Source organism: Barbus barbus (assembly GCF_936440315.1).
Source record: "Barbus barbus genome assembly, chromosome: 33".
Classification (NCBI taxonomy): domain Eukaryota; kingdom Metazoa; phylum Chordata; class Actinopteri; order Cypriniformes; family Cyprinidae; genus Barbus; species Barbus barbus.
This window is the reverse complement of record NC_136761.1, coordinates 23353981-23381608: the sequence shown is the minus strand read 5'-3', so window position 1 is coordinate 23381608 and position 27628 is coordinate 23353981. Positions and strand designations below refer to the sequence as shown.

At 38.1% G+C, this 27628-nt stretch overlaps 1 protein-coding gene across 1 annotated transcript in view; it reads right to left on the bottom strand.

The window, feature by feature from the left end:
- Positions 1-1895: 1895 nt before the first annotated feature.
- Positions 1896-27628, bottom strand: part of LOC306853608 (sorbin and SH3 domain-containing protein 2-like) — a 57389-nt gene continuing 31656 nt past the window's right edge. The window contains exons 10-30 of the mRNA XM_079391143.1: positions 26906-27054; positions 25671-25737; positions 25039-25110; positions 22057-22270; positions 21815-21929; positions 20907-20990; positions 20320-20376; positions 18552-18601; positions 17806-17981; positions 15905-17443; positions 13755-13840; positions 13560-13606; positions 13288-13402; positions 13077-13205; positions 12582-12773; positions 9830-10678; positions 7596-7796; positions 5545-5658; positions 4479-4522; positions 4213-4319; positions 1896-3876 (exon numbers count right to left, since the gene is read on the bottom strand). Of these exons, the coding sequence (XP_079247269.1) occupies positions 3815-3876; positions 4213-4319; positions 4479-4522; positions 5545-5658; positions 7596-7796; positions 9830-10678; positions 12582-12773; positions 13077-13205; positions 13288-13402; positions 13560-13606; positions 13755-13840; positions 15905-17443; positions 17806-17981; positions 18552-18601; positions 20320-20376; positions 20907-20990; positions 21815-21929; positions 22057-22270; positions 25039-25110; positions 25671-25737; positions 26906-27054 (4469 nt within the window). The 3' untranslated portion in view covers positions 1896-3814. The remainder of the gene's footprint in view (positions 3877-4212; positions 4320-4478; positions 4523-5544; positions 5659-7595; positions 7797-9829; positions 10679-12581; positions 12774-13076; positions 13206-13287; positions 13403-13559; positions 13607-13754; positions 13841-15904; positions 17444-17805; positions 17982-18551; positions 18602-20319; positions 20377-20906; positions 20991-21814; positions 21930-22056; positions 22271-25038; positions 25111-25670; positions 25738-26905; positions 27055-27628) is intronic.

The following is a 27628-nucleotide window of genomic DNA, read 5'->3' as shown; positions in this document are numbered from 1 at the left end:
ACATTTTTATTATAAACAATTGAAATCAGTACACAAAGTCAGGTCAAACTATGATCAAATTTTTGTTTTGGCTCTCCTGTAAAGTAAGTGAAATGTCACTTACGCCTTTCTGGATCTCACCCCTCGAAATGAAGTGGCTCCAAAAACAGTTTTGGACACATAAACCATGCTTAAAAATGTATGAATGTCATTGCATTAGATGATAAAACATCAAAACCAACTTTTTCTCCAAGCTAACTTAACTTTTCTGAGCCATTTTTGCAATGACTGTTGCAGTGATATTTTTAGCGCATGTACAAAGTTCACACAGGTGTCCTAACAGACTAGCACAGGTGCAGTTCATGTCTAATGACATCTGACAAAATAAACATTTATTAGAGATGGTTCACACAAAACGCCTTTTTGCGTTCCACTGTGCTTCTTTTCAATCGTTTGTTCCACTTTATCATGTAAACATGATACGCACCGCAACCCCGTACCATTTCGGCATATTTTTTAGACTTTTTATGACGCAATCAAGCTAAATTTCAACTTTATATAGCCTAAAACACACACACACACACATCGAGAGCTCCCGTTAAATTTTGCTTTACAACTTTTAAAGCTTTTTGTTTTGCTTAAATATTTTGCTTATTGAAGGTTAAGATACAGACAGTAGGCCTACTTACGTTTTTTTTTTATAACTCATTTTTGATTAGTGTACAAATACTTTTAGTAGACTATAATAGTAGCAGGGAATTAGTAAACAACTCAGAAATTCAGTCAGAAATTGCTAGTAAATTTCACTAATTACAAACAAACGGAAAGTTCATTGATTTTTTTTTTTTTAGGTAGAAAGGCTGATATACATATACTTCAAAAATCTATGTTTTTTTTTTTTTTACAACTACAAGTCAATTCTTTGGATGCCATTCTTTATTTCAGTGCTGCCATCAGGAGCATTTCTAGCTTTTCCTCAGCACACCTGGGACATTTAAAAACTCTATTTTTGATACAGTTTTGGATATATGGATATAAATAGTCAATTGCAAACAGTTTCACATGTCATTTGTTCCCAGTAAAACAGTGATGCTTCTGTCTGCCATCTCGTTTATTAGCTATATGAAATACAGTCATTTGTGCACTAATACTTGTTTCCAAAGTAAAGTTTAATTAACTACACAGAGATGAGCACTGTACTGCACTACATGGCACTGGAGCACTGTGCTCTTTATTTGAAGGCCAAACATTCTAGCTTGAGAGCACTTATATTGTAGGCTTGAACAGCTCCTTGTTTGGTGTGCCAGGGACGGGCTGTTTGTCATGGTCTGAGCTACATCAAACCGAGGAAACCCTAACACCAGAAAATCCTTCTCTAACCCAGGCTGTGTCACATCATCTAGTAATGAAAGGGACGGGGTGTCCTAAGTTGAAAATTCTGTCATTTAGTCACCCTCATGTTGTTCCAAAATTCAAGGGGGTTGGAACAACATGAGAGTGAGTACGTGATGATTTTGAGTACATGATGAACTGTGCCTTTAACTTTGAGCCGATTGGCATAGATGTTAACTGGGGTTTGCGCTCTGTTCCCAGATATATTTATTAAGTACTTAAAAGAGCGTGTGAGAATTTGCTCCATTTAAAACAAATGTGGGAAAAGCACAGTCTATACAGAAACCCCTGCCTCCTGTGAGGAGGCTAGATGGCTCTGGTTCTTTCTCTAAGGCAAAAACTCAGACCGGCTCTCCACTGACCCTCTGTTTACTGTGTCTCCATGGGAGCAGGAGGGACAACTCCAGGACACCATGTAGCTGTTTATAAATTGGACGGTCTGCAGGGACTAGATTGCTAGCAGAAGGCCGATGTCCAGGATGCACTTACGGAGACTGTGAACCAATTGAGAACATAGTCTGATGAAAACCGATAGAATTTATTTATTATATTCCACGGAGAGAGAAAAAGACAAAGGCAAATGTTTCAAAATCAATGTTTGCTTTTACTTTTTTTTGGAAAATCTAATCAGACACATTTTATTTATTAGCCAGTGGTTACACTTGTTGATATAACCAGCAGCAATGGTTGAGGACTCTGCATGGCATTCCTTTATATAATTCAGTGATGTTATATTCTTTCTGTTCTTAACCAATGGTGTTAGAGCAATTATCAGTTTTTATCCAATCAGAATTCATCACACACTCTAGCACCAGACATAATGTTCAGTCAGTGGCAGATAGGTTTAATTTACTGAGCATATCACAGTGTTCTGTACTTTATAAACATTTGTTCCTGAAGCGTGCATTTTTAAATATTACAAATAGCCATGTCATTACATAAATTACATGTGGTAAAATTATGCACCAGGAACAGCACAGTTTACTTCACTTCTGCTTAAGAACGGAAGACAGTCTGCCAAGTCTTTAACTAAACCACAATAAAGATCTCTGGTAGCCTTGATGGTTCACAGAGCCAGATGGATTCTCATACTGGTACAATAATACGTTTGCACTGATGAACAATTCTTTATGAAACAACATGCGGAGGATTTTACTGGTACATTAAGCACGTTGACAGACACAGAGACTGCATAATTCCATGAGGTATAATATTGCCTAAATTACATATATTATTGGTTCATGTTTCTATTGACTGACACATTTACATTTCTTGCTTTACTGACTGGAATAAAAGTGTTAGTCATACAGTCTCACTGGAAGATTGAAACGCTGCATATTTTAAATTGAACATTTGAATATGAGTGTAGTCACTGTGCTGAACAGATCATAGACATAGAAAGTGAACAATTAACAATATATTAAGTATATCATAATGAAAAACGCTTGATGAATGATCAAAATAAACAAAAATAGACTTTTACGTACATTTCCTCACTCAAATCGAACCAATCGGAAGGCGAAATATACAAAATACATGGCTGCCAATTGCAGTTTAGTAATTATGACATCATGTGCTCCTCTTATTGGCCATAAATAGATTACAGTGTGTAAACCAAAAGTGAAGTGCAAGGTCACCCAACACAGAAATATTAATTATAGGCAGTAGAGACATTAATATGCCCATTTTGCCAAAAAATGCTTTTTGTTAGGGTTACTGCATTCTCAAAAAACATTATCTCTTTAGATGGAAAAATATAAAAAATATTTTTCTCTTATCTGTAAAATCCTTCAAATGCTCAGAGGAATGTCTGGAGGAAGAACGTCGAGCCCTAGAAAACCGGAGGTCATTCTTCTGAACCAGAAAGTTAATAACATACTGAAAAGATACATGTTGGCAGGAATGGTCATCTGTAATATCCACTGCCTGACACAAACATGACACTGCAATACTGTTCAGTCTATACAATCTAGATCAGATCAGACATCAGGTCCAGTGTACAAGGGACACCCCCAGTAGATCGATCATGCCTCACCTACTGTATTTCATCCTTCCAATCAAAGAAAACGTGCCTCTTAATAAATTACAAATAAATAGGGCACTTGATTACTCATTATGTTGAAATTCATCAGCTTAACTAGAAGGCAAGCGAACTGATTATCTTCAACTATGAGAAAAAATGTAGGCAACCAAATGTTTTAAAGCTTTTACTGAAATTCTTAATTAATGTAATGCTTCTTTCAGAATTTAATTATCAACATATTTGAACCAAATGACATAAACGGTGCAATAATCCCTCGAAGGCCATTGGCTTTTCATCAGTTTCATCACTTTTCGTCAGTCCAACAGGTTGATGACTGGAACATGTCATGCTAATTCCAGCAGGTAGCTGTAAGTGACATTGTCCATCTCTCCACAGTTGATGTGTATTGGAAAAGTCCATTTATAGCCGCTTCACGTAGTTCCCAGGAAAGGTTCCAAAAAACTTGGTTCTCCTGGACGTCCCTAAAATATTAAATATGGAATGAGGCCAGCATACATACTGTATGTATCTATCTATATGATAAAAAATGTAAAGGCAAGTATGTGTGTGTGTGTACTTGTATTGATATATATGATTATAATTAGTAAAGTATACAGTATAATGTCAAAATTTATTTTAGTACCAATCCACTTTATATATTTTTCTCTCTAAACATCCAAGGGATGTTTGAACCATGACAGTATTGACAGTATTTTCTGGTTGGAGAATAGCGCCAGCTAGTGGCAAATAAATGAACATCACAAACGCTCCTCGTGTAGTAACCTGCAACCTAATGAAAATGGAGTTTACAGTCTTACCCACAAACCATCCATCATCACACTTCTCCATGACGTCAACTACATCTCCCTCCTTCAGTTCCAGCTCATCTTCATTTCGTGGCATGTAGTTATACAGGGCTTGAAATCTGCGAGAGGAAAGGCTCTTTAAGTGTGTTTTCTACATTAGGTTATATTTCAGTATTGGGTCTTGCAATACTGACCAAATCCCACAATGGAATAATGTTAGCATAAAACAATAATCTACTTGAAATTTATGGATACAGAAAAGAGCTTGAAATACTCACGGTTCTCCAGCATCTTGAAGCGGATCATATGCTTGTCTTTGGGACTGAAAAGAGAGAAAACAGGAAAGGCCATTTAAATGTTTCCATCTCTCGTTCTGCTGTATGTCCATCTGATACTGAGAGTTCAACTGTGCTCGTGGAGAACAATTGATGCAAAGCCTGAGGCCAGACCTGGATCTGCTGTGTATCTGAATAACTCGCCTAAATGGGTTTAAAAATAGATTTTAAAAAAGGTATTGCACTATTCTTTCAAATACACGTGAGATCCAGGACCACCGGGGCTCAAGTTCTGGATTTCTAAGCCAGCAAATAACATATTTTCTAAAAATGATTTGTGGACTTAGAAACAGTCGAGAAATGCCTTAAATCCTGAAAACGAGGACTGTACTCCCCTTGTTTGGAAGGAAATGTGGGGAATAGGCCGCTTGCCTGGCCCTGGGGAGTACACCTTGTTTAAGCTGTGTACACAGGAGAGATCATTGGGACAGTCCCACGAGTAATCCAGACACTCCAAACACTCTCTACACATGGCTTAAACCAACGCTGCATGTACCAGCCAATCATCTCAACTGCTTTGAGCCACAAAAAACTAAAAAGACTGCAGAGATCCACTATTTGAGATCCGGGAAGTCATGGACATGCAGGAAAACCACTTCCTGACACTTCCAGCATGCAGAGCAAACAAACTGTTATCACTCTACAGCAATGTTAGGAATTAAATGTTATTTTTTTCAACCACAAAATGCACACAGACAAGCAAGGCCATGGTGTTAAGAGTATCCCTTATTCACTGACTCAGCATATTGTACTGATGGAATGATACTGCGTATGGAATCATCACATGGCCATACGCTGACACAAATATATGCCAGTATATATTGTATCATTCCTAATATCATTATATCCAGCTGTAGCAGCAAAAATGGAAAGAACTGCACTCAAAACAGTGAATTCCAAGGTCAAATACAGTGAATGACATTATGCGTTTTGCAGGGATACTTTGAAAAGAGAGAATTTCCCTTGAGTGAAATGTGCCTTTGCCACACAAGGTGCACATACTCCCTACCCTATGAGATGGTGAAACGTTTTGACCTCTAACAGGCGATCCGCAGGACCTCCTAGACATCACAGGGCTACGAGGGGGCTTACCAACAACCACAACATCACGCCTTAACACAGGCTGAAAGAACCAGAGCCGGGAGAAGCTGACATTAATGTTATGTGCAGTCATATATAAAAACATTTTACAAAAATATACACTACCGTTCAAAAGTTTGGGGTCAATATGTTCTTTTATTTATTTTTTTTAAAGAAATTAATACTTTTATTCAGCAAGGATGCATTAAATTGATCAAAAGTGACAAAGGAACACTTTTTTTGAAAATAGTCATGGGTGCAGCAGGCACAATGAGCTAGGTAGCTGGGGACTATTTTCAGGCGCTGCGTAATATCATTGAGCCTTGTGCACCCATGGTACAGTAGCAAAGTTCCTTGATTATTACGCTGGAATGAGAGTATAGTTCCTAGCCATATTGGCCTAGAAAATCGCAACTTTTCATTTTCAATCGGTCTTAGTACATGATGTAACTACAGAAGAGTCGAGTTTTAAATAGGAAAAATGTTGAAACTCTTTGGCCATTTTTGAGCGAGATGCTAACAGTCTAATCAGATTCAATGATCTATCCTAAGTTACGCTAAAAGTGCTACCGCCAGACCCAGAGATCGGCTGAATGGATTCGAAAACGGTAAAACTCAACTGGGGAGGTGTAAAATGAGCCTATTTCCAAAAAAAGTGGAGTGTTCCTTTAAGAGTTAAAAACTGAATGTTAAATAAAGGCTGTTCTTTTGAACTTTCTATTCACCAAAGAATCCTGAAAAAATGTATCAATATGTAAAAACTGTTTTTGACATTGTTTCTTGAGCAGCAAATGAGAATGATTTTTGAAGGATCATGTGACACTGAAGACTGAACTAATGATGCTGAAAATTCAGCTTTGCAATCACAGGAATAAATCACATTTTAAAATATATCAAAATAGCTCTTTTAAATTGTAATAATGTTTAACAATATCACTGTTCTTACTGTTTCTGATCAAATAAATATAGCGTTGGTGAACATACAAATCTTAGCAAGATTAGCAAACTGTAGTGTAATATATTTATAGAAAAATGGGTTAACATGAGTGAGTGAATATTCTTTGTACTATTTACAGAATTCTGCCTGTTTCTTTTTGGTCTAAATGTCTCATTATTTATTCCGTTACCCAAGCATCCGTTATGAGTGCTCTTTTTTTAGTTCCCGTGCCAGTGGACAGAACTAATAGGGCAAGGCCCATAAAGCTAATTTAAAGAATCCTAGGATAGTGAATTTAAAAGGGTTGGGTGATTTAAATATGTCTATGACTTATCAATAATTAATGACTCTAGCTCCCCATATAACTGTAATAATTTACTGTGTGTCAGACATGTGACCCTGGACCACAAAACCAGTCTTAAGTCGCTGGGGTATATTTGTAGCAATAGCCAAAGATACATTATATGGGTCAAAATTATTGATTTTTCTTTTATGCCAAAAATCATTAGGACATTAAATAAAGATCATGTTCCATGAAGATATTTTGTAAATTTCCTACTGTAAATATATCAAAACTTAATTTTTGATTAGTAATATGCATTGCTAAGAACTTAATTTGGACAACTTAAATTTTTAAAACAACTTAAACAACTCAATATTTAGATTTTTTTGCACCCTCAGATTCCAGATTTTTAAATAGTTGTATCTCGGACAAATATTGTCCTATCCTAACAAACCACACATCAACGGAAAGCTTATTTATTCAGGTTTCAGATGATGTATAAATCTAAAATGACCCTTATGACTGGTTTTGTGGTCCAGGGTCACATATGAACTACATTGTTCTGTGTTTCATTTATGAAGCGCGCACACTGTGGTGCATTAAATCTCTCATGGAAATACCGCAGAGATGATGTGCTTTAAGTTATATCGGTCACTTTAATAGGGAATGTTAGTGTCTGTATTATGGAGTGGAAAGACTAGGGGGAAGGGTGGCGGAAAATGAGCGCTAGTACAGTCACTAACAAGCACCTTTTCTTTACCTTGACCTTTGAGGAGCGGAGGTCCTGTCGAGAGAACAGTTTTGCAGAGGGAGGGGGCGACTGTGAAATCCCGGGCAGAGGGGGGGTGGAGCGCGGGGAAGGGGGAGAGTATTTAGCCGATGAGGGCAGTGTGAATGGCAATGACATCTGTGAGGACAGGGGAGAAAGACGTGGAGAGGCATTCTGGGAAACTTCACCCTGCTGGTGTGGAGACGAAAACAGTTATACGTGCCACAGACATACGTTCATCATCCTCTACAGATGCTTCAGGATTTAAAGGTGAAGTGTGTAATTTTGTGCCGTTAATGACACCAAACAGAATTGCAAAAATTAGTGATGCACTGAAATCTTGGCAACTAAAAATATTCACAGTCGGCATGCAGAATGAGCCCTCTAAAACAGTGTCGGCCAAAACCAAAAATTTATTTCCAGGTGAGGTGGATGATATTGTTTGATTTATAATATAAAGTTTTATCATATTAAAATTAATTCCTTTTTAATCTATCTCCATTTTGATGAACCAACATCTTGTAGTCTATGCTGTTTTCTTTTTGTTGATGAGTAACCAAAACTCCACTAAACATTATTTGTAGTGTGCCTATACCATCCAATAATAAGCTTTTTGCTACGTTACTTTTGATACTGAATGGAAAGACGGAAACAAAACAGCTTGCATGCAATGTTATATTACATTTACCTCAGGAAAGCCCTTAAATGTCCATAGCTTGTTAGTCATCCAGAAAAATAACTCCAGAGAGAAGCATTTTGCTAAATATAAACCATATTATATTTTTTTATTATTTAATGTATGTTTGAATTAATCGGTGATTAAAAAACGGTTTCATCACAGCCACCATTAAACTGTTTCAACAACAAACTGGAGTAGAAACGTTATTATATCGATTAAAAAACAGCCTAACATGCAATTTAAATGTTTTTAAACTAAGATTTTTGAGTGTTACTTTTTTTGGTTAAAAATGATCTGAAATCAATATTTGAGAAAGTACATAACCAGCCAGTGTTCAAAACTATCGCCTTACTTTAGCCGGATTCACAACGGTTAGCTTATAATAATGTTTTCTAATTTGAGTGGTACGGGTAGGTTTTTACGGGAAATTCGAGCATGGCACTGCGTCATTACGTCACGTCTGTAAACATAAAGAAGCTGTCCCGGCTAGTAGGCTATCGCACGTGCGGATCCTGCAGGTGGCGCATCGTTTATAGCCTTTTCTCACAGCAGCTAGAATAATTAAATGTATCATTTTGATGCGGATTGTAATCCAGAAAGGATTATGTGTTTATGAAACATGTGAATGAGATTAAATTATATTCCAGTTTTAAATGTGCTTCTGATTACAGATAGCCTGGCATTACACAAGATTTGTATTTTAAAGACGACCAGTTCGAAGGGAGCATAATTTGCTTTTTGGGGTTAAAAGAATTTCTTAATATGAAATTCGAATGGTATGGCAATTAGATTAGACTGTACAGAAATTGAAATCTACACGTTAATACGATACTCATAGTCACGCAATGCTGATGTTGTTAACATTAATAATTTGATAATAAAGTATAACAATAATAATAATTTGCATGGTTTGATGTGATATGAGCTAACCGATCTTTAGATTAAATCACTATTGGTAGTGCGATTTATGGTAAGGCTTTTTTCCTCAGTTGGTCAGAACAAACGTGGCAGACTTGTTACTTGTTCAGATGGCAATATATGGTGAAAATTCTTATTTGGGTCATATATTCCAAAACATAGGCTACAATCTGTGATTGCGAAGTACAGTAAATATCCACACCAGTGTGGTGACTGACAGCTACACATTCACCTCAAAACTGTAGATTCATCCGCGCTGGAGCCATGCCGACTCACAGCCCACGCAAGCGAGATAATTCCGCACCCAGCTGCAATTCCAGGTTTTCAAACAGAGATGGCATCAAAGAGGCAAAACTTACGGACTGCAGCTTTAAATAAATACATTTCTATTATTATTAATTTTTACACTTTACTTTTAATAAAAGTAATTTCAGGTTTAGTGTTTTGATAAAAAATGAATTTCAATGCATCACATGCAAAAAATAATGACCAATGAAACCAAAAAAAAAAAGTATCTTCCAAAAACTTTAAATTTAGTATTTAGTCATCTAAAAAATTACACACTTCTCTTGTAGGAAATCTATTTTGGCTGTTCATTTGGGTGGTATAACCCCACAGCGAGCACTACCTCAATATCTGACCCCTCACTGTGGGTGGGTTGTACTGGAGTAAATATATTTGATGTCAGGGGTTCATTTAAGAAGCTGTTGTCTTCATTCGACTCCTCTATAAACAGTCTGGGAAGCTTTTCCATTATATCTGGTTCCTGGCGATAAAATCCCTCCTCTTCTTTGAACGTGCCCTTCGATTGGCTGGCCTTAATGATTGACACTAACTCCTCACACAGATCATCCTCGGGGTCTTTAGGTGGAAGAATGTCCAATGGGGATTCATATGACTCTAAAACAACCAAGTCAACAGGGCTGCGCAATTTAGGGGCGTCTGTCTCGATTGGTTTGTGGAGGTCTTTGCGATCTGAGAACAACTGCAGTTCTTTCTCAGCTAAATTTGCTTTTTGGTTGGAGAGGATCTCTATGACACTGCTAGACCTGGGGCTGGAGTCAAATATGGGTGAGGTGGGCGAAGGAGTGAAGGAGGCGGAGGTGAGGTAGGGTTGAGGTGACGGGCTGGGATCGGGGGACATGTAGGACTTTGGGGAGGTGATGGGAATGAAGTGACCCTCTTTGAGCGCTGGAGTGGAGGTGTGGGGAGTGGGGGCTGGAGAGCGGCCTAGCATGGAGGAGGCAGGAGAAGGGGAGATGGCAGAGTCCAACACTTCATAGTATGGCTGGAAATTGGAAGGGAAGGGAGGAGGTGTGGGAGCAGGGGTTCCTGAAGGAGACAGACCCAGAGTGAGAGCCAGCCACTCGCTGGTGATGGCCTGAAGGTGTGCGGCTCTCTGTGGACTGGGAGAGGATGAGGAGAGTGGACGGACGGATGGGGATGGAGAATTGTAGAGGGTACGTGCAGATGATGGCTTAAGAGAAAGAAGGAGAGAGGGAGAAATAGAAAGTGATAGTGATGATACACACTGGAAGATACGAGAACTGAAATTATAATAAAAGTGACAGGAGGACAGATAAAAGAGCATTCTGCAGTGTTACGAAAAAATACAACCTAAAAAATCTCACCTTTATATTCAGTAAATCTGACTAATTCCAGATCATTTAAGCAGTTTATAGCTACAGTGTGGGGTTGGATTCTGTTATGTGTAGATTAATTACTATTTGGATGTAAATAGAATCCCACCCATCATGTAAATTGGATTTCACATAATTTATGGCCATCATCAAGGGAAATTCTCTATATAGCATCCTAGAAATCGCTTCATTTTCTGTATAGAGCCAAAGCTCTGCTACACAGCAGAAACGCCAACATCATTGTGAAAGCTTGTTGCAGTCACACACGCTAATATTGTAAAAACTCTCTATGTGTGAAACAGGCCTAAGTCAAAAGGCATGAGCTACAAGGAAGGATATGCCATAATTAATCATTTTTAGAGCGCACTTGCTGACTGTATTGATTTGTGAGGTGGAAACAACAACATGGTCACTAAGAGGTCATCTATAAACCAGCAATAAGAGTATCCTGTCCTCACAATATCAGCCTTCCACATTTACCCCGGGTGCTTTTCAAGAACTTTTTTGAAATGAAAAGAAATTGGACAAAAATTACCTTGTAGGACATTTTCTGGACGACTGCGTGTGTATTGTGAATTTACATTGGCTCCAAAATGTTTTTATCCTTAAGCCATGTTTAAAAATGTATGAATCTTCCACTAATGTTTGACAACCAAGTGTCCAAATATGTTGTAATTTTAATACTACACTACTGTTCAAGTTTGCGGTCAGTGCATATTTAATTGATTGACTTTCACGTTGTTACAAAAGCTTTATATTAGAAAAATACGGCATGGTTTCTGCAAAAAATAAATAAGAAGCACAACTGTTTTCAACCTTGAAGTTAAAAAGAAATATTTCTTAGTGATCATAAAGAGACTTCTTTCCAAAACATTACCAACCTAAAAAAAATCTCACCAGCTCCAGTGTTTATCTGTTGATTTATCATTTAAAAGCTTAAAAAACTGTGTTTAACTGACATTGGTTTGATATTCTATCTAATGCAAAATATATATCTTTTTAAGAGTAGCTTAAGTGTCCAAAAACAGTGTATGTACTGTAGTACAAAGTTAAATTGTGTTTGCTATAATAAGAAAAGATACTAGTCCAATCCAGTCATATTAGTTCACCTTCACAGAAACTTTTCTTTCAGTAACAGCAGGAGCCGAGCAGCACATGTATAGCGCAGCAGGTCATGTCCACATTTTAATTAGCCTATACTGGATACTGGCAGGAATTGTGATTAATCTGATATAATCCTGCTCTCGTGTAAACGAAGGAATAAGCCTATACTTCTTTGTTCTTTAGATGGAATTACAACTCAAGGGCATTTAATCTGAATTCAGGCTTATTTTACACAACAAGCCAAAGGTAATCTAAAGATGACAGAGGTGATCTATTTTGGCACCGGGACAGCTGCCATCTGAGAAAGGGTTAATTTTATACTTGCCACCTTGTTGGCACTGATAGTACTGTACATGACCTATGGCAATATGAGTAACATGAGATGAATGAGAGGCTTTACTGCCTCTGACGCCACTGTTTGTCGGCACGGATCATGTATTTAAAGTGTAAATCAGTATTTATCCAGATAAGATTATACAGTCACTTATCTGGATCAGAGGATATATTTTGTGGATGTAAGTTACCTGAAATTCAGATATCTGTAGTTACCATGATTAAACATCATGAGACTGTAACATGATATATGATGATGACATTTGAGGTACATTTTAAGCAGAATTGCAGATGAAAACGTACCCTACTGTTTAGTCTGTCACTGGAGTAGTTCGTGGGTATACTGGGCCCAGGAGGTTGACCGGTACTTTGTACTGAAGTCTTCTTAACAACGTCCACATAGGACACAGGAAAAATCCCTTGTTTGTTTGTACCTGAGATTTTGCCCTCAAACCAGTTCTTATCCACCTTACGCAGCAGAACAACACGCTCGCCCTGAAAGACACCAACACAAGATATATTTGGTGGATCGAAGGCAACATTTCAGTGCAAAATTACAAAATCATAACCATAATGTCTTTGATGTTTAATATACAACTATATGGAAAAGCTGTGGCTGGTTGATGCAAAAGTTCCATGTTTTGTTTTTTTCTTAAGAGTTCATTAGAACATTAGCATTTGGTAAAAAGTGAGAATTATTTAGCAAAAGACATGCTCTTAAAGTGGTAAGAAGTGGATTAATGAGCACTTGCTGAAACTAAAAGATATTTATGACACCAATACTAAGAAAATGTTTACTTTTCTTAATGAAAGTTCCACATTAGTATCAGCATTAAAGTTGTAGCGGGCAATTGCTTCCCCAATTTCTTTGCTTTGGGCTGGTGGAGGAGGTCTAGCTGGCTGATGTCTCTCTGATGGGGCGATTTTCTGTGAAGAGAGAAGTTAAGAGGCTACTTCAGAAGATATTTAATCATAATGATATTCCATATATCATCATTAAAGTACACACCTCCACATATGAGATGGGGAAGATGCCCACGTGTCCGCGGTGTTCTCCTTCATACCAGTTATTATCTACCTGCCGAGTGATGTATACCGTCTCTCCTTTCTTAAACGTCAGCTCTCTGGAAGGAAATAAAAATCAAGTTAACTATATTCCACATGCAAAGGAATTATGCAAAGAAAAGACATAAATAATACATGAAAATGTACTGACTGATTGTAGCACATCAAATGCAGTAAAAAGAGTAACTGGTGACATGCTTTGCAAGTTCTTCTTACTTTGCTGTCTGTGCTTTGAAGTCATATATTGCTCTGGCTGGCAGTTTCTGTCAAGTGAACGAAGCAAAGAAATCGAACTTTATTACATTTTGTCATGAGGTGGGTTTATTTGCAGTTTGATCAAAGCTTAGATACAATATTAATGATACTACAAAAATTGTGCAGGAACATATTACAGTGATGCGTATTCCCTACCTCTTTGACATCAGGGGTTTGTCTCCTGTTCTGTGGTGTGCGGTGGCCCACATCAGGGTAAGAGTATTCTCTGGATGTGTCCTGATCTAGAAAGAACAGAGAGGTAAAATGATTCAAAGACAAGGCTCACAAAGATGCAACACTATTACGTGCATGGGAACAAGCAATAGCAAAGGAAACAATGATTTGGGGGCTTGATGAGAGAAATGCAGACAAAATAAAAAGAAAACAAGAAAACGTAAACAAGTAAATACAAATATATATTTTATTGACCAATGAAAATAAAATAATGTAAATAAAAATCTATACATAATTGTCTGTCCATAATAATGAAGTAAGCTTCCATGAATCATCTCAGAAGTTGTTACACCCATCCTCTAGACTCATATCCCCAGTATAGATCATGTGTATTTATACTAGAAATGTAAATGGTTAGCTGGCATCTGTGCCAACTGTGGGCAAGCCCCCTTGCACTGAACAGTCTTCATTTCTAAACACTGTGCACTATGCAAACAAATACAGTGTCACATTTCTTAATGTTTTAAAAAATATCATAAAACAATGGCTTTATCCCAAAACAAATGACTAAAACTTTAGGTACTGAAGCTGATCTCAACTACGCCAGGTCTGACATAGTGATCTGTGTAAACACTCATAAGAGAGTATGTTTCTTCTCGAGCCAATAAAATCTCAAATCTGTTTTTAGATCGCATGCTTCAGCTGCTCAAGCTGCTATTTATATAGAGTGAAACTTCACAAAGTTATATTTATTTTGTGGCAAGCCCACACACAAACTAGTGTTCCTCAAGTGTTTCGATTCCCAGAGAACTTATGAACCTAATCAAATGTATACCTTCAAGCGTCTGCCAAATACAGCAATGTATTATTAATGGAGTAGGAAAATAACTTTAAATAAATGTTTGATCAAAGAGAAGCAAACAAAATACAATGTGATATGAGAAAATGAAAGACAGGGACAAAATTAAAAATAAAACGAGACAAGGCAGAGGATGTGGGTATGAGTCATGCTCTCTGACGGTCCCTGCAACATAACAATTCCTTCCTCTAAACCAGGGGTGTCCAATCCTGCACCTGGAGGGCTACTGTCCTGCAGAGTTAAGCTCCAACCCCAATTAAACACACTCGAACCAGCTAATCAAGATCTTCAGACTTACTTGAAACTAGCAAGCAAGTTTGGAGCTAAATTCTGAAGCAGTGGTTCTCTGAACCAGTCCCACTGGTCTGCACATTTTCTATGTCTTCCTTATTCAGATCTGATTCAGATCATCAGCTCGTTAACAGGGAGCTCCATGAACTGGTGCTGCCTTCACATGCTATCGGAATTATTGTAAATATGAGTTTACCAGTCAGAAATTGGACATGAATGGCCTCCCTAGTCGTATTTACAACTGGGAAATAATAATTAATAAGGAATTATTTTAATACCCGAGTTGGACAAGCCACAAACTTTAAATATGGCGGAGGAGAAAAACATTGCAGTAGCACTGTAAAGTTTTATTCATTTTTCTCACAACATCTACATTGCCTTCTCCTGCCATTACAGTCATGTATATTTACATATATAAATAACCATTTATTGCATATTGTGTGCATTGAACACAGGGAAAATAGCAATTATTTGACCAAAATTTAGGAATCTTCAGCTAGCTGAATATCTAGATAACGCTGTGAATGTTTATGTGGCTACCAATTTTATTTAAAACCTGTTGGAAGTTGACTAAATATCTTCTAAAGTATACTTTTTGGCTTTAATCAGACAGGAATGAATAGGCTGTCCACCATGACTTCTGTTCTTTCTGACAACAAAGCACTTGAACACGACAAACTCTAATTACAACTTCAGAAGTGGGAAGTAAGAAGTTTCCGATAGCAAGTGAAGGCAGCATGAACTGAGTATGCCAGATATATGACAGAAATACAAAATGTACAGAGTGGTGGGTACCCAAAACTGAAATTGAGGACTACTGTGCTAAAGGATATTGGCTGTCCAGGAGCAGTTTTGAACACCCTTGCTCTAAGCAAGCACATTGACAAACACAAATGGAACATAGCAATGGTGGAGGAGCAGAACTCAAACACGGGGGACAGAAGGGGATTTGGGAAACCAGAGATGGATGAGTAGAGTCCACCTTGATAGCAGTATTCAAAGTTGTGTTTCCTCTGGTTGTTGTTGCTGTCTATATGGTTGTGAGAGGCACTATGGGACAGGTGTGAGTACTCGGATTGGTGAGTGTCTTGGCTGGGCATGCCATCAGGCTGTGGGTGGTAAGAGCGAGGTTGAATTGTTGGGCTGTTTCTCTCCAGCACGTGTAGAGACGAATTCCTCTCAGGAATGTCGGGAAGTAACTCCACCAGCAACCTATGAAGGATGCTGTTGTCTGGCAGGTTACCCCTGTGCTTCTCAACGTGGATGTGGTCGTAGATGTCTTTCAGGGCCGAATCTAGAGCCTCATACATACAGTTCTTAGAGTTTGGCACTCCGGAACAACTCAAAGGTGACAGGTTCTTCCGGCGGAAAGGCACTGGGCTGACCAGGAAGGCAAGTTTGCTGAGGCCGAACTCAGACTCGTCTACTCGCAAATGTTGCCTCCGGTCCTGCTTGGCCCTCTCGTGCTTGATCATAGTGGTGAAGCGTGTGTAGGAAGCCGGGCAGCGGCCCTTACAGGAGCTCACAAGCTGCCTGTGATAATGATGGTGATGTCCGGATCCACAGAAGCTCTCGGAGGAGGCAAATGAACACACGTCAAACTCCCTCTCACTACAAAAGGATGATCCCTCGATCTGGATGAAGTCGCTAAGGTCGGACACTACAGCATCATGCTCACTGTCTGAGTAGTCGTGTTGCATGGTAGAGTTCTGTAGTTGGTCACTGGTGACTTGAATGTGGATTGGCACATGAGTGTTTATTTTGGGGTATTGAGGCCGTCCTTCAGGAGGATTTCTGGCTGGTGGTTCTTCATCCAGTAATGACTCAATAGAGAGGCTACGCTTGGGACTGCTGGCCTTCCTACAAGAACTCCTGATCATGCACTCGTCCCCAAGATTTGGCATGGATTTGGACTTCTGGATCATACTTTCGAATTCAGAAATCCTATTGTGCACCATGTCCCGAGGCACCTCTTTGTTACAGCCCTTGTTGCCAGTGCATCTGTCCTTCCGCTGTTCGCTCTCATACTTATGGATCCTGGCTTTGACGGAGCATATCACCGTAGAGTTTATCAGCTCTTGTCGGTTGATGTGATGCATCTTTTTGTAGAGTTTGAGGAAGCCTGGTGCATCGTGGGCTGAGCGGTGCCTTGTCCTCTCCCTAGGATCCTCAGACTCTTGGGCGCCAATGCATTGTGATGCATCTAGTTCCCCGTTGTGCAACAAGGAGCCGGTGCTTTCCGAACGGGTCTGCACTTCTTTTCCCCTCCCCTCAGAGAGAAGGTCATCACAACTCCAGGATTTGAGCTTAGACGTGGTCTCCTCTGAGATCATCCAGTTTTCTGGGTTCTCTTGGGCTGTTTTCCAGCCTTCGGGGAGGCTGGAGAAGCCTTCTGAAACAGCTGGGACAGCCATGAAACTGTCTTCATTTTGCCCTTTCTTTTGATATGTAGATTCTGAGGTAGCATGGTTTGGACTTTGACAATTTAAATGTGCTGTGTGCATATTGCTCACATCCCCACCTTAGATATCCACCACAAGCAGCATGGTAAAAAAAGAGACATGAGAAGACATTAAAAGGTAATTGACCCACAGGAGAGAAAAGTAAGGATGTTTATACTACGACCTGGAGGAAAACTGGAAAGAAATCAGACATCTTGATCAACAAGGCCTCGATGAATAAAGAAGCAATTGATATGCTACACTACACTGAGGCAAGATTGTAAACACTAAATAATTAATTGAACTTTATTCATGCAAAGGGAAAGTCGTTTAAAATTCTGCTTGTGCCGCGATGAGCAAAATGAAAATTGCCTGTGAACCTTCCCCTGTTGCTTATTCTTATAATAATGTGCAAAAGTCTGGCTGCTTGTCTGAGGTCTACCTTTAGTCCTGGTGGTGGCGGGGGAGCTGGGGCTGGTGAGGGGATTCCTCTGGGTGCTGCTGCTTCTGGGCAGCTCTAGTGGTCTGACAGACGTCTGTGTTGTGCCCACACTGCCCTGAGCCCTGGGCTGAGCGGCTGCAGGTTCAGATTTCCGTCTCTTGTTATCACTGGCAGAGCTGCAGAATCAATGTGGTTGAAGACTTGTAAATAACATATCCAAAACATGTAATAAACAATGGTAAAAAAGGAGAACAAGTTTAGTATGAAATGCAATCCTAAACTCCATTTGAAAATAATGCCATGGTTTCTCACCTATACAGTGACCTCAAAATATATTGGAAAACAAAGATCAAACCAAGTGGCATTTTTTTGCATGTTTGCAAAATGTTTCACAAGAAGTCGTCTGTTAGATTTGATAGTATTCTATATTATTTATTAATTATATTATAAAATACTTCAGTGATTGATACAAAAAAATACATAAAAAAGACAAAAAGTAGTCAGACAACTTTCTGAAGGTTATAGAAGAACAAGTTCTGTAATGTCATGACCTGCACTATGCATCCCTTAAGACTGACCTTGGGACCAGTTGGTTAAAAGTCATTGCAAAAATGTTTTGAGAAAAGATCTGTTTCCAGTGTCACTTTGTTTGATATTTTAAAAACATAAATAGATGCTTTTAAAAAATCTATGCAATAAACTATATATTTGTCTGACTTATTTCAATGCATTTACAGTTAACCTACCTTGCGAGCCTTTCAAGGCTCCTCTCTATGGATGGCTGATAAAGGGATGTCTGCAACAGATGAAAAAGCAGGGTGAATTCTTTGCTTATTATCCAAACTTACTTTATAGTATGTTCCTTGATACCCAGCACTATCCTTCACAAATCTAACAATGGTTAAAACAGTGAAGCTCTCATGTCTGGATACAATGACGTGGGCCAGCTGTCCCTTGAAAGCCCAGACATTCCACGGACAGCTAGACGCGTTAGATCACTTACGAGGGTTTCTATGTCGAACAAAGCAGGGAATTCCTTGTACGCATGGCTGGAGTAGATAATCATCTTCCTGTTTGCTGAAGCTCTGAGCAGTGTTATCTGAAACAGCTCTTCAGACCAGCAGCAGACGCCTCTCGCGTTTTTTTTAACCCTCTTTAAAAGTAGCCCAAGCATGCAGTACCAGGAATGTCTCCTCAGTGTGACACATTTACATCTAGTCAACATAAATACTGCTCTGAGTGACAGATACGACACTAGCAGGCTCAAAATTGGGCTGCAAAGCTTCTGTGACAATTTTTAGCAATTCTTTGTTTGGATTTACAGCATTCCTCAAACCATAACTGTTACTACACTGGACTCTAAGTTACATCCTCTCCTTACAGTGGTCAGTAGCAATTCACGTGGAGCAAATGATCAAAAAACAACAGCATTTTTAAGAAAAATTCACTAAAAAGCTGTGCCACTTGCATGTGGTAGTTATATGCCTGTGCGTATGTCTTGATCACTAACAAATTCAGATTAACTATGTGCAAAAATGCACTGAAATATGCACTCTTTAAATCACGCCTCCTTTCTGTGTAAATATATTATAAACATAGATCATTATAGATGTATCATGATTACAAAACATGCATTTAATGTTACTTGATTTGCATTCATTCTGAATAGGGTGCAAAAACAAGTGTGTGCAAGAAAGCAACACTATTAATTTATTATTTATTAATTATTCCCTTTGACAGCCAGCAAACTATATTTAAAATGACAGAAAAAAGTCTGTGAGTGAAAGAGGAGATGTAATATGATACTGTAGATGGCATGTCCATAGATCCTTCACCTACTACAAACACATGGACAGAATCGGCAGATGACAGCCAGGAGGAAGTGCTCCTGTCTCAATAAAAATAAATGATGTAATAGTAGAAAGAAATGTTATTATGATAAGAGAAGCAAATGCAGGTGTACATGCATTCTTAAGACATGGGACAAAACATGTCACCTGCAATTGCCTTTGTAAGCAGCTCTTACACTTTAATAATAATAATCAAAGAGGATCGTTAGAATGTTCTTAACATAAATTTACCATGCCATCCTAATGAGCATGCAACTATCTATTTAATCAAAATTTTGATCATTAGGTGTTTGCTAAAATGTATTATACGTATTTGCAAAGAAACATATTATTTATATCAGATATACATTATTTACATTTATAAGAGCAGGAGGCTGCACTAAATGTAAATCAATACTTCAAACTATTTCTAAGTAATTCCTCTTTGCATAAATGTTTATTTTCTCAGTTTTGTAGTCCAATTTGTGGCATATCTCAAGAGTGCATTGCTTTACTTGAAACAATGGACTTTGTGTTAGAATTAGTTAAGTTAAGTGATGTTAAATGAGGATGGGTTGAGAAGGCAGTCACTAGCTTATTTCTATTCATTTCTCTCTTTCGTTCTCCAAGTTGGTTGGTGAAGCAGTTAATCATTTAGTCAATCACTCATTCATTCATTCTTTACCTCCGCTCGGAATCGAGGAGAGCTCTCTGGATTGTAATCGAGATGTTTTTTTGGAGGCTTCACCAAGAGGTAGCAGAGAAACGGTGACATAACAAGGGAGAAAGTAAAGTCACATGACTATGAAAGCAACAATGTGACGACCACAAACTAAAGTTGCGTATATGCAACAAAAACACTACACACTGCAGTACAGCTCCTTTTATATACAGTAAACACAACGTATAGCACGCCAAGCCAAAGACTACTAAACTACACACACCTTACACAAAGAGTGAAAATCTCATTTGTAAAGTCATGCAAATACGGTCAAATTAATCCACAACAGTAGTTGAATGTGTGCAAATCAAAGCCACAAATGCAAAGACAAATTCTAGGAAGCAAGCTCATTTACACTTAAACCTGATATTGGTTATTCATCACACGCCAGTACATGTGTTACAGTGTCCAGAATTGTCTACTCATTCCAACCAGTCATTTCAGACATGTCCACCACAGGCCGACAGCATGTGCAGCACGTATCTGACCTTTCCACCTCCACACCAATCACAAGCGGCATGCTAGAGGCACCAAACCAAAGCCACACTTACCGGCCGCCCAAACTCCAGTTCAGCAAAGAACTTATACCACGGCTCATTCTCTAAATCTATGTCCTCTGGCCTTAAGTTACTTGTCTGGTGTTGGTAATGAAAGCAAGTGGGGGGAAGAAGACGAAAGGAAGGGATGAAACGAGGTAATCATGCCAGATACAGATGTAAAATGAGGAATGGCAAAGAAATAAGGGAATATTATTGATTTGTGAAGTTCAGCAGAGCGCAAAACTATTATTACTATGTTGAAAATAGCCCCAGAGCAAAGGCTGTTTTTTATTTTCCGCTCCTATCCAGCAGAGGGCAGCTGCACATAACAAATTCTCACTGACTACTGGTTTCTCTAACCTTATTAGTGACCTTGACCACATTACACTCTAATGGACCCGCAATTTATCTGCTCTATTGAGTGATTCTGCACAGGCTTGCTGAAGCACTTCAGCTCGATTAGGGCAAATGTTTGTGGAGGTTCTTTTAACAAATACAGAAAGCCCATTATGTAACTTCAACTGTTGGCACATATATTGTCAATACAATTTTATTAATATACAAGAACAACTCGGTTTAGTTAGTTTATCAGCATTCGGTGTCTCATGCCTGCAGCGCTGCTGACACTGGGACTCACCGATTAATAGTATTTCATTAGTGGCATCTGCTTTAAGATCTGTCTATACCCATAAAGCCATGGGGCATTAATTCTAAGATCAATATGTTTGTGCCTTCAAATACTAAACTCAAATTGTAAAAATGCCTCATAAATTTAATGCACTCTGTGTAACCAACTTGAAACAAACCACAAATAATTAAGTTACTTTTAAAACATGCTCATTTTACTCCAATCAGTACCATTTTAAAAGTTCAGACAAAAATTAGAACATATTACACATTAAAAGTCACTAAACACTTACCGCTTTCTCTTGCTCTAAAATAGATGACTTCCCCGGCTCATAGTCAAAGATGCTCCTCGGCTCTGCTCTGTATTTCCGGGTGTCCACCTTTCTGTCAGGAGGCCCCCACTCATTCCTGCAACAACAAAAAAAATAATTCCTGAATATTGGGACGTAATGGCTGATTTCACATCTGAAAAATCCTTTAAGTTTGCCTCAGAACTATTGTTGTCGTAGTATAAGCATGGATAGATGATTCTCACATGTCAGGTGTGCTCCTGCCTCTCTGTGGTGCCTCTCTTTCGATGGATCTCTGCTGTGTGGATGCTGACGTGGGCAGAGGAGAAGGGAGAGAAGAGGAGGCAGGCACCCTGAAACCGTGTATGCCGTTATCAGAGACACTCTTGGTGATGGGCCGGTAGGTGCTGGTTTTAGGTGCAGGATGAGCCTGAACAGCATTAGGTGCTGCATGCTTATCTGAAAGAAATAACAACACATAATATACTGTGACTAATATATAATATTAAATGTAATAAATAATAATCAACAATACTATTTTTTTTTTCCTCCAAATTAATATAGCACATTTTTTACAGTGTTTTTTAATTATTTATTTTATTTTGGTGTAAATGTGACCCTGGACCACAAAACCAGCCATTTTTTGAAATTGAGATTTGTACATCATCTGAAAGCTGAATAAATGCGTTTTCCATTGATGGACAATATTTGGCTGAGATACAACTATTTGAAAATCTGGAATATGAGGGTGCAAAAAAAATCTAAATATTGAGAAAATTGCCTTTAAAGTTCTCCAAATTAAGTTCTTAGAAATGCATATTACTAATCAAAAAATGTAGTTGTGATATATTTATGGTCTTTAATTAATATCTTAATGATTTTTGGCATAAAAGAAAAATCAATAATTCTGACGCATACAATGGGTCATACATGGCTATTGCTACATACCCATGCTAATTATGACTGGTTTTGTGGTCCAGGGTCACATATTAGAATGATTTCTGAAGGATCATGTGACACTGAAGGCTGGAGTAATGATGCTGAACATTCAGCTTTGAAATTACAGGAATAAATTATATTTAAAAAAAAATTCAAATTGTTTATCACAATTGTTATTTTAAATTGTAGTAATAGCTTACAATATTACATAATATTTTAAATTTTTTCTTATGTTTACCAAGGCTGCATTTATTTTCTAGAGTATCATTTTGATATAAAAATGCAGTTTAAAAACTCAAAATTATACTTTATCAAATAAATGCAGCCTCTGTAAGCATAAGAGACTTAAATGGATACTCCACCCCAAAATTAAAATTTTGTCAATATTCACTTACCCCCATGTCGTTCCAAATCGTAAAAGCTTCGTTTGTCCTCTTGTGACTGTCCCATTGACTGCATAGTAAATCGCACTGTCAAGGTCCATAAAGTATAAAAAACATTGTCAAAATATTTAATCTGCCATCAGTGGTTCAATCTGAATTTTATGAAGCGACGAGAATACTTTTTGTAAAAATAACTTCAACAATCAACAATTCGTCTCCTCTCTGTCTCTCTGTGTCAGCCTAGCGCCATCTTGGACAGCATCCGATGGACGCAAAGTGCGTACGCTATTCTCTGTCATCAGTAACCAAAATAAAATTCAGATTGAACCACTGATGGCAGATGGACTATCCTGACGATGCTTTTCATACTTTTATGGACCTTAACAGTGCAATTTACTATGCAGTCAATGGGACAGTCACAAACCTCCCGGTTTTCATCCAAAATATCTTAAATTGTGTTCCGAGGACGAACAAAGCTTTTACAGGTTTGGAACGACATGGGGGTAAGTGATTAATGACCAAATTTCCATTTTGGGGTGGAGTATCCCTTTAAAATGCTTAAAGGTGCCATAGAATGAAAAACTGTCTTTACCCTGGCATATTTAAATAACAACAGTTCTGTACATGGAAATGACATACAGTGAGCCTCAAACACCATAGTTTTCTCCTTCATATGTAAATCTCGTGATTAATAAAGACCACTGAAAAACAGGCGAATCAGAACATAACACCGACTGTGACGCAACAGTCGGGATCACTACGCCCCCAACATTTGCATAAACCCACACTTGTTCTAAGCCGGCCGAACCATCAGAAGCTCTGCAGGTATTGTAAACAAACAAGCGCGGACAACAGCGAAAATAACAAAATAAATGTTATGTTCCAGGCCGTGCAGGGGGTGTGAAGTGCAGGGATGGGTTGGTGTCTGTATTCAGAAAGGCACAGAAAGCAAATAACGCGAGCCACTAAAGGGACATGGTTAGCTCCTTGCTAGCGGTAGCCTGTTACAGTACATAAGATTTCACTCTCAGTAAGGAGAGATGAGGATGATGGCGAATGACTTACAGATCCTGAGCACCGCTGACAAGCATCTGATCTTGTGAAATGTGTGGTAAGTACTGTTGCTCCATAATGTAAACATAGTTTGTGTGATCGCGTCTCTTGAAAGTGAACTATAACGCGATCGATGGATCGTTCAAAAGCAGTTTCAATGCCTCGCATATTAATAACGGCTCCCTGATGCCCGCGTTTTATATACAGTATAATTACCCGACGATATAACTGCGAGAGAAAGTATTTAAATATATATTTTCCTCCCTGTGCGTCCTTCTTGCTGATGAGCCGTACTGTGAAATAGCCAATCAGAGCAGAGCTCATTATTATTCATGATCCTGCCAAATAAGCCAATAACAGACCGTTTCATTCTAGGGAGAAATCCTAGGGTTGTAAATGGACATGTAAAATCGTTTCTGGAGATTTTTTGCCCTTACCTAAGCCACATACCTTCTGTGTAGATATCAGAGAACAATTTAAAATACTGTATCAAATGCATTCTATGGCACCTTTAATTATTCTAAACTTGGCCAGCAATGCGTTTGTGTATAGATAACATTTTGTTGACATTATAAATGAATTTGTAATAAAGTAATAATCTTTAATTATTTAATTATTACATGAATTGATTTTTACTTTTTGAAACAATCAAAAATGTAACTGCAGACATGATGCATAAAATTATGTAGAACTATTTTTATTACTATTGTAAGTATATGTAATGTGTAACAAGGACACTAAAATAAAGTGTGAATTACTAATTATACTTATTTCTGTTGGTTTATACTAGTTGTATTGTTTCTTCTAGTTTTGATTATTTGGTAATAAAATAATACTAAATCAAAGAGAGACCTTGTTTGGATATAGTTGTGCCAGTACTTGTAACAGGATCTGTGGCAGTACGGGACCCAGACCACTCATTATCTGTGAAAACAAATAAGCAAACATGATTCATATGGAATACATGAATCACAAACTGGAACTGCATACAGAGTGCTTTAAACCTAATAATGTAAACAAACTTATTTGTAAGCAATCGGATGTGGGAGTAAGACAATTAAAAAGACATAATAAGATGCGAAATAAAGGGTTTGATCCTGTGACCCCTGTAATCTCTCAGGCAAACCCCCTGACGGTCCAATCCCAGTAATGAACGCACTTGTAATCCACAACCTGCTGAGTCAAGCTCTTTTATTGTCACTCCTCTTTAGGTTGCACTTCTCTGCAAAAAAATCTATCCCATTAGCAGACAGGTCCAATGTTTTCTGTCCATTTTTATGTTGCATAAATGCTATACAAATAGCTTTAAAATGTGAAAAGAAGAAACTGAACTAAAAATAAGTTGGTATGTGAGTGCTTGACTAGAAAATCCCTTCCAACAACCACATAATAGGCTTTTTTCTTCTTAGTGCTTATGATTTCTTAATATTAGCATATATTTTTATGGTAACAGTGGTATATTAAAAAACAAAATCTGGTCTTACCTGGTTTAGGCACCACATGAATCTGTTTGAACATGGTTTTGTACCAATCTTTTGGCCTGTCGACAGTCTAAAACAACACACAAAGCAAGCATTTTTAGATTACAGGCTTTCCCAGCTCTTACAGATTAAGATTCCAAGGTCCAGAAGCAAAGTTTAGAAAACAAATAGCAACCCGAATGTGCTCCGTGACCTTGAGTTCAAAACTCTGCATGCAAAAGGCTCCTATAAAAATGCTGATGTAACTGGTCTCTCCACGTTAAGCTGAGAGAGACGCATCACTATCTGTCTGCTGGCCCATCAATGATGCTGAGCACAGCTGCCCCTGTTTCCCTGGGGCTAAATAAAACTCATAATAATAAAACAGGTGAATAGTAATAGAATAATAAAATGACAATGTCTCAAGAGCCAATAAAGAGTCAGGGGGCTTTCTCAAAATGAATGCTAAGCTTGTTAATTGCATTTTTATGTTGTTGAAAAACTCTAAATAAGACGGTAGTAGTTACAGTATGAAGTTCTTCAGTAACATACAGGTGTTTCTTCAACTTCAGCCACTTTTATGTGCCAGAGGTTTATTTATAATAAAACTAACAGATTTAAGTCCTTTTCTTTATAAAAAAAAAACTGTGTCTTATAAACTTTCTGCCATGCATTCATTTATATTTATACTTTTCAAATGCATTGTTATAGATTATAGATTTTTATTGTTCTATTCATATCCCAAATGCAGACTTTCAATATTAAACTATGAAAATATTTGAATTCTTACAACATTATTATCTAAAAAAAAAAAAAAAAGAAGTAAATTAATCATAAACGTTTTAAAATATTTCCTTTTAAAATGATTTGTATATATCTGGAAATATAATTTGTGAACAGAATATTTTATTGTGCATCATTTCCAATTAAGGTATAATTTAAGTATTATTTATTTGTGTATTTAAGATACATAAAACAGTACCTAAATCCTAGCTAAACTGGTAGTTATTTTAATCTGTAATTTTCCTCACAAAATGCTGTAAAACACAGTGGTAAGAATAGATATTGTGGTAGAAATGTTCTTAATGTTTATAAAAATTCATAAATGCACACAGTTCAAGAAAATATAATTTGCTTCTCTGACTTGAGAGCATGAAAAAAAAATGTACACAATAATGTCAAAGGATTATATTTATTCTAAACTGCACAGTATAAATATGAAAACAAAAGATTAACATCCTGTAACAACATTCACTCACCGTCCGTATGGCAACGGGAATCCCGGACTCATCCACAGGACCGATGCCAGTATAGAGCGGAGCTTTCCCTGTTGTTTCTTTCCTGTCAGTCTGTGGCGCTCGTGCAGGAGGATCCACGTTGGCGTAGATGGGAGTGCTAGACTCAGAGGCTGATGGGAGGAAGACAGGGTCAGGTTGGGGGGAGAGTGTTTTTAGTAATTCCCATGGAACTAACCAACATTCCCATGTCAGTAACTGAGAAATACAGCCAGGTCAGGGATGCAGTGCAGACTGTAATTCCAAATCAGGAGAAATAATCCATAAATATGTTGATTCCAGTATTCCGGCATAGAATAATAAACACAGAAAGCAGCTCCCCACTCCACAGTTCTCTGGCATGTACGGGCATTCAGACTGAAGCCTTTTGGGGAAAAACAGCAAAATGGGCTCTGTTTCGGAGACAAAGGCCAGCCTCACGCACACAGACGCTGTAATCCCAGTGTCTCAGATCCTCCCTCACCCCAACCGCTCCGGCTCTCAGATTTGAGTTTAATCCCAGGCATTTGCAATTTGGGATTAGAGAGATCGCGGGCGCACACTCAGAGCGGACCAGTCGAGATATGCTTAGTGTCACAGGGGCGGTAAACACCGCTCCAGTCAGGTCACGTTTACTTACGCATTAGTACTTCATTAGTGTCTGGCACATCACACCGGTGACCAGGGAGAACTGCAACGCTTATGACA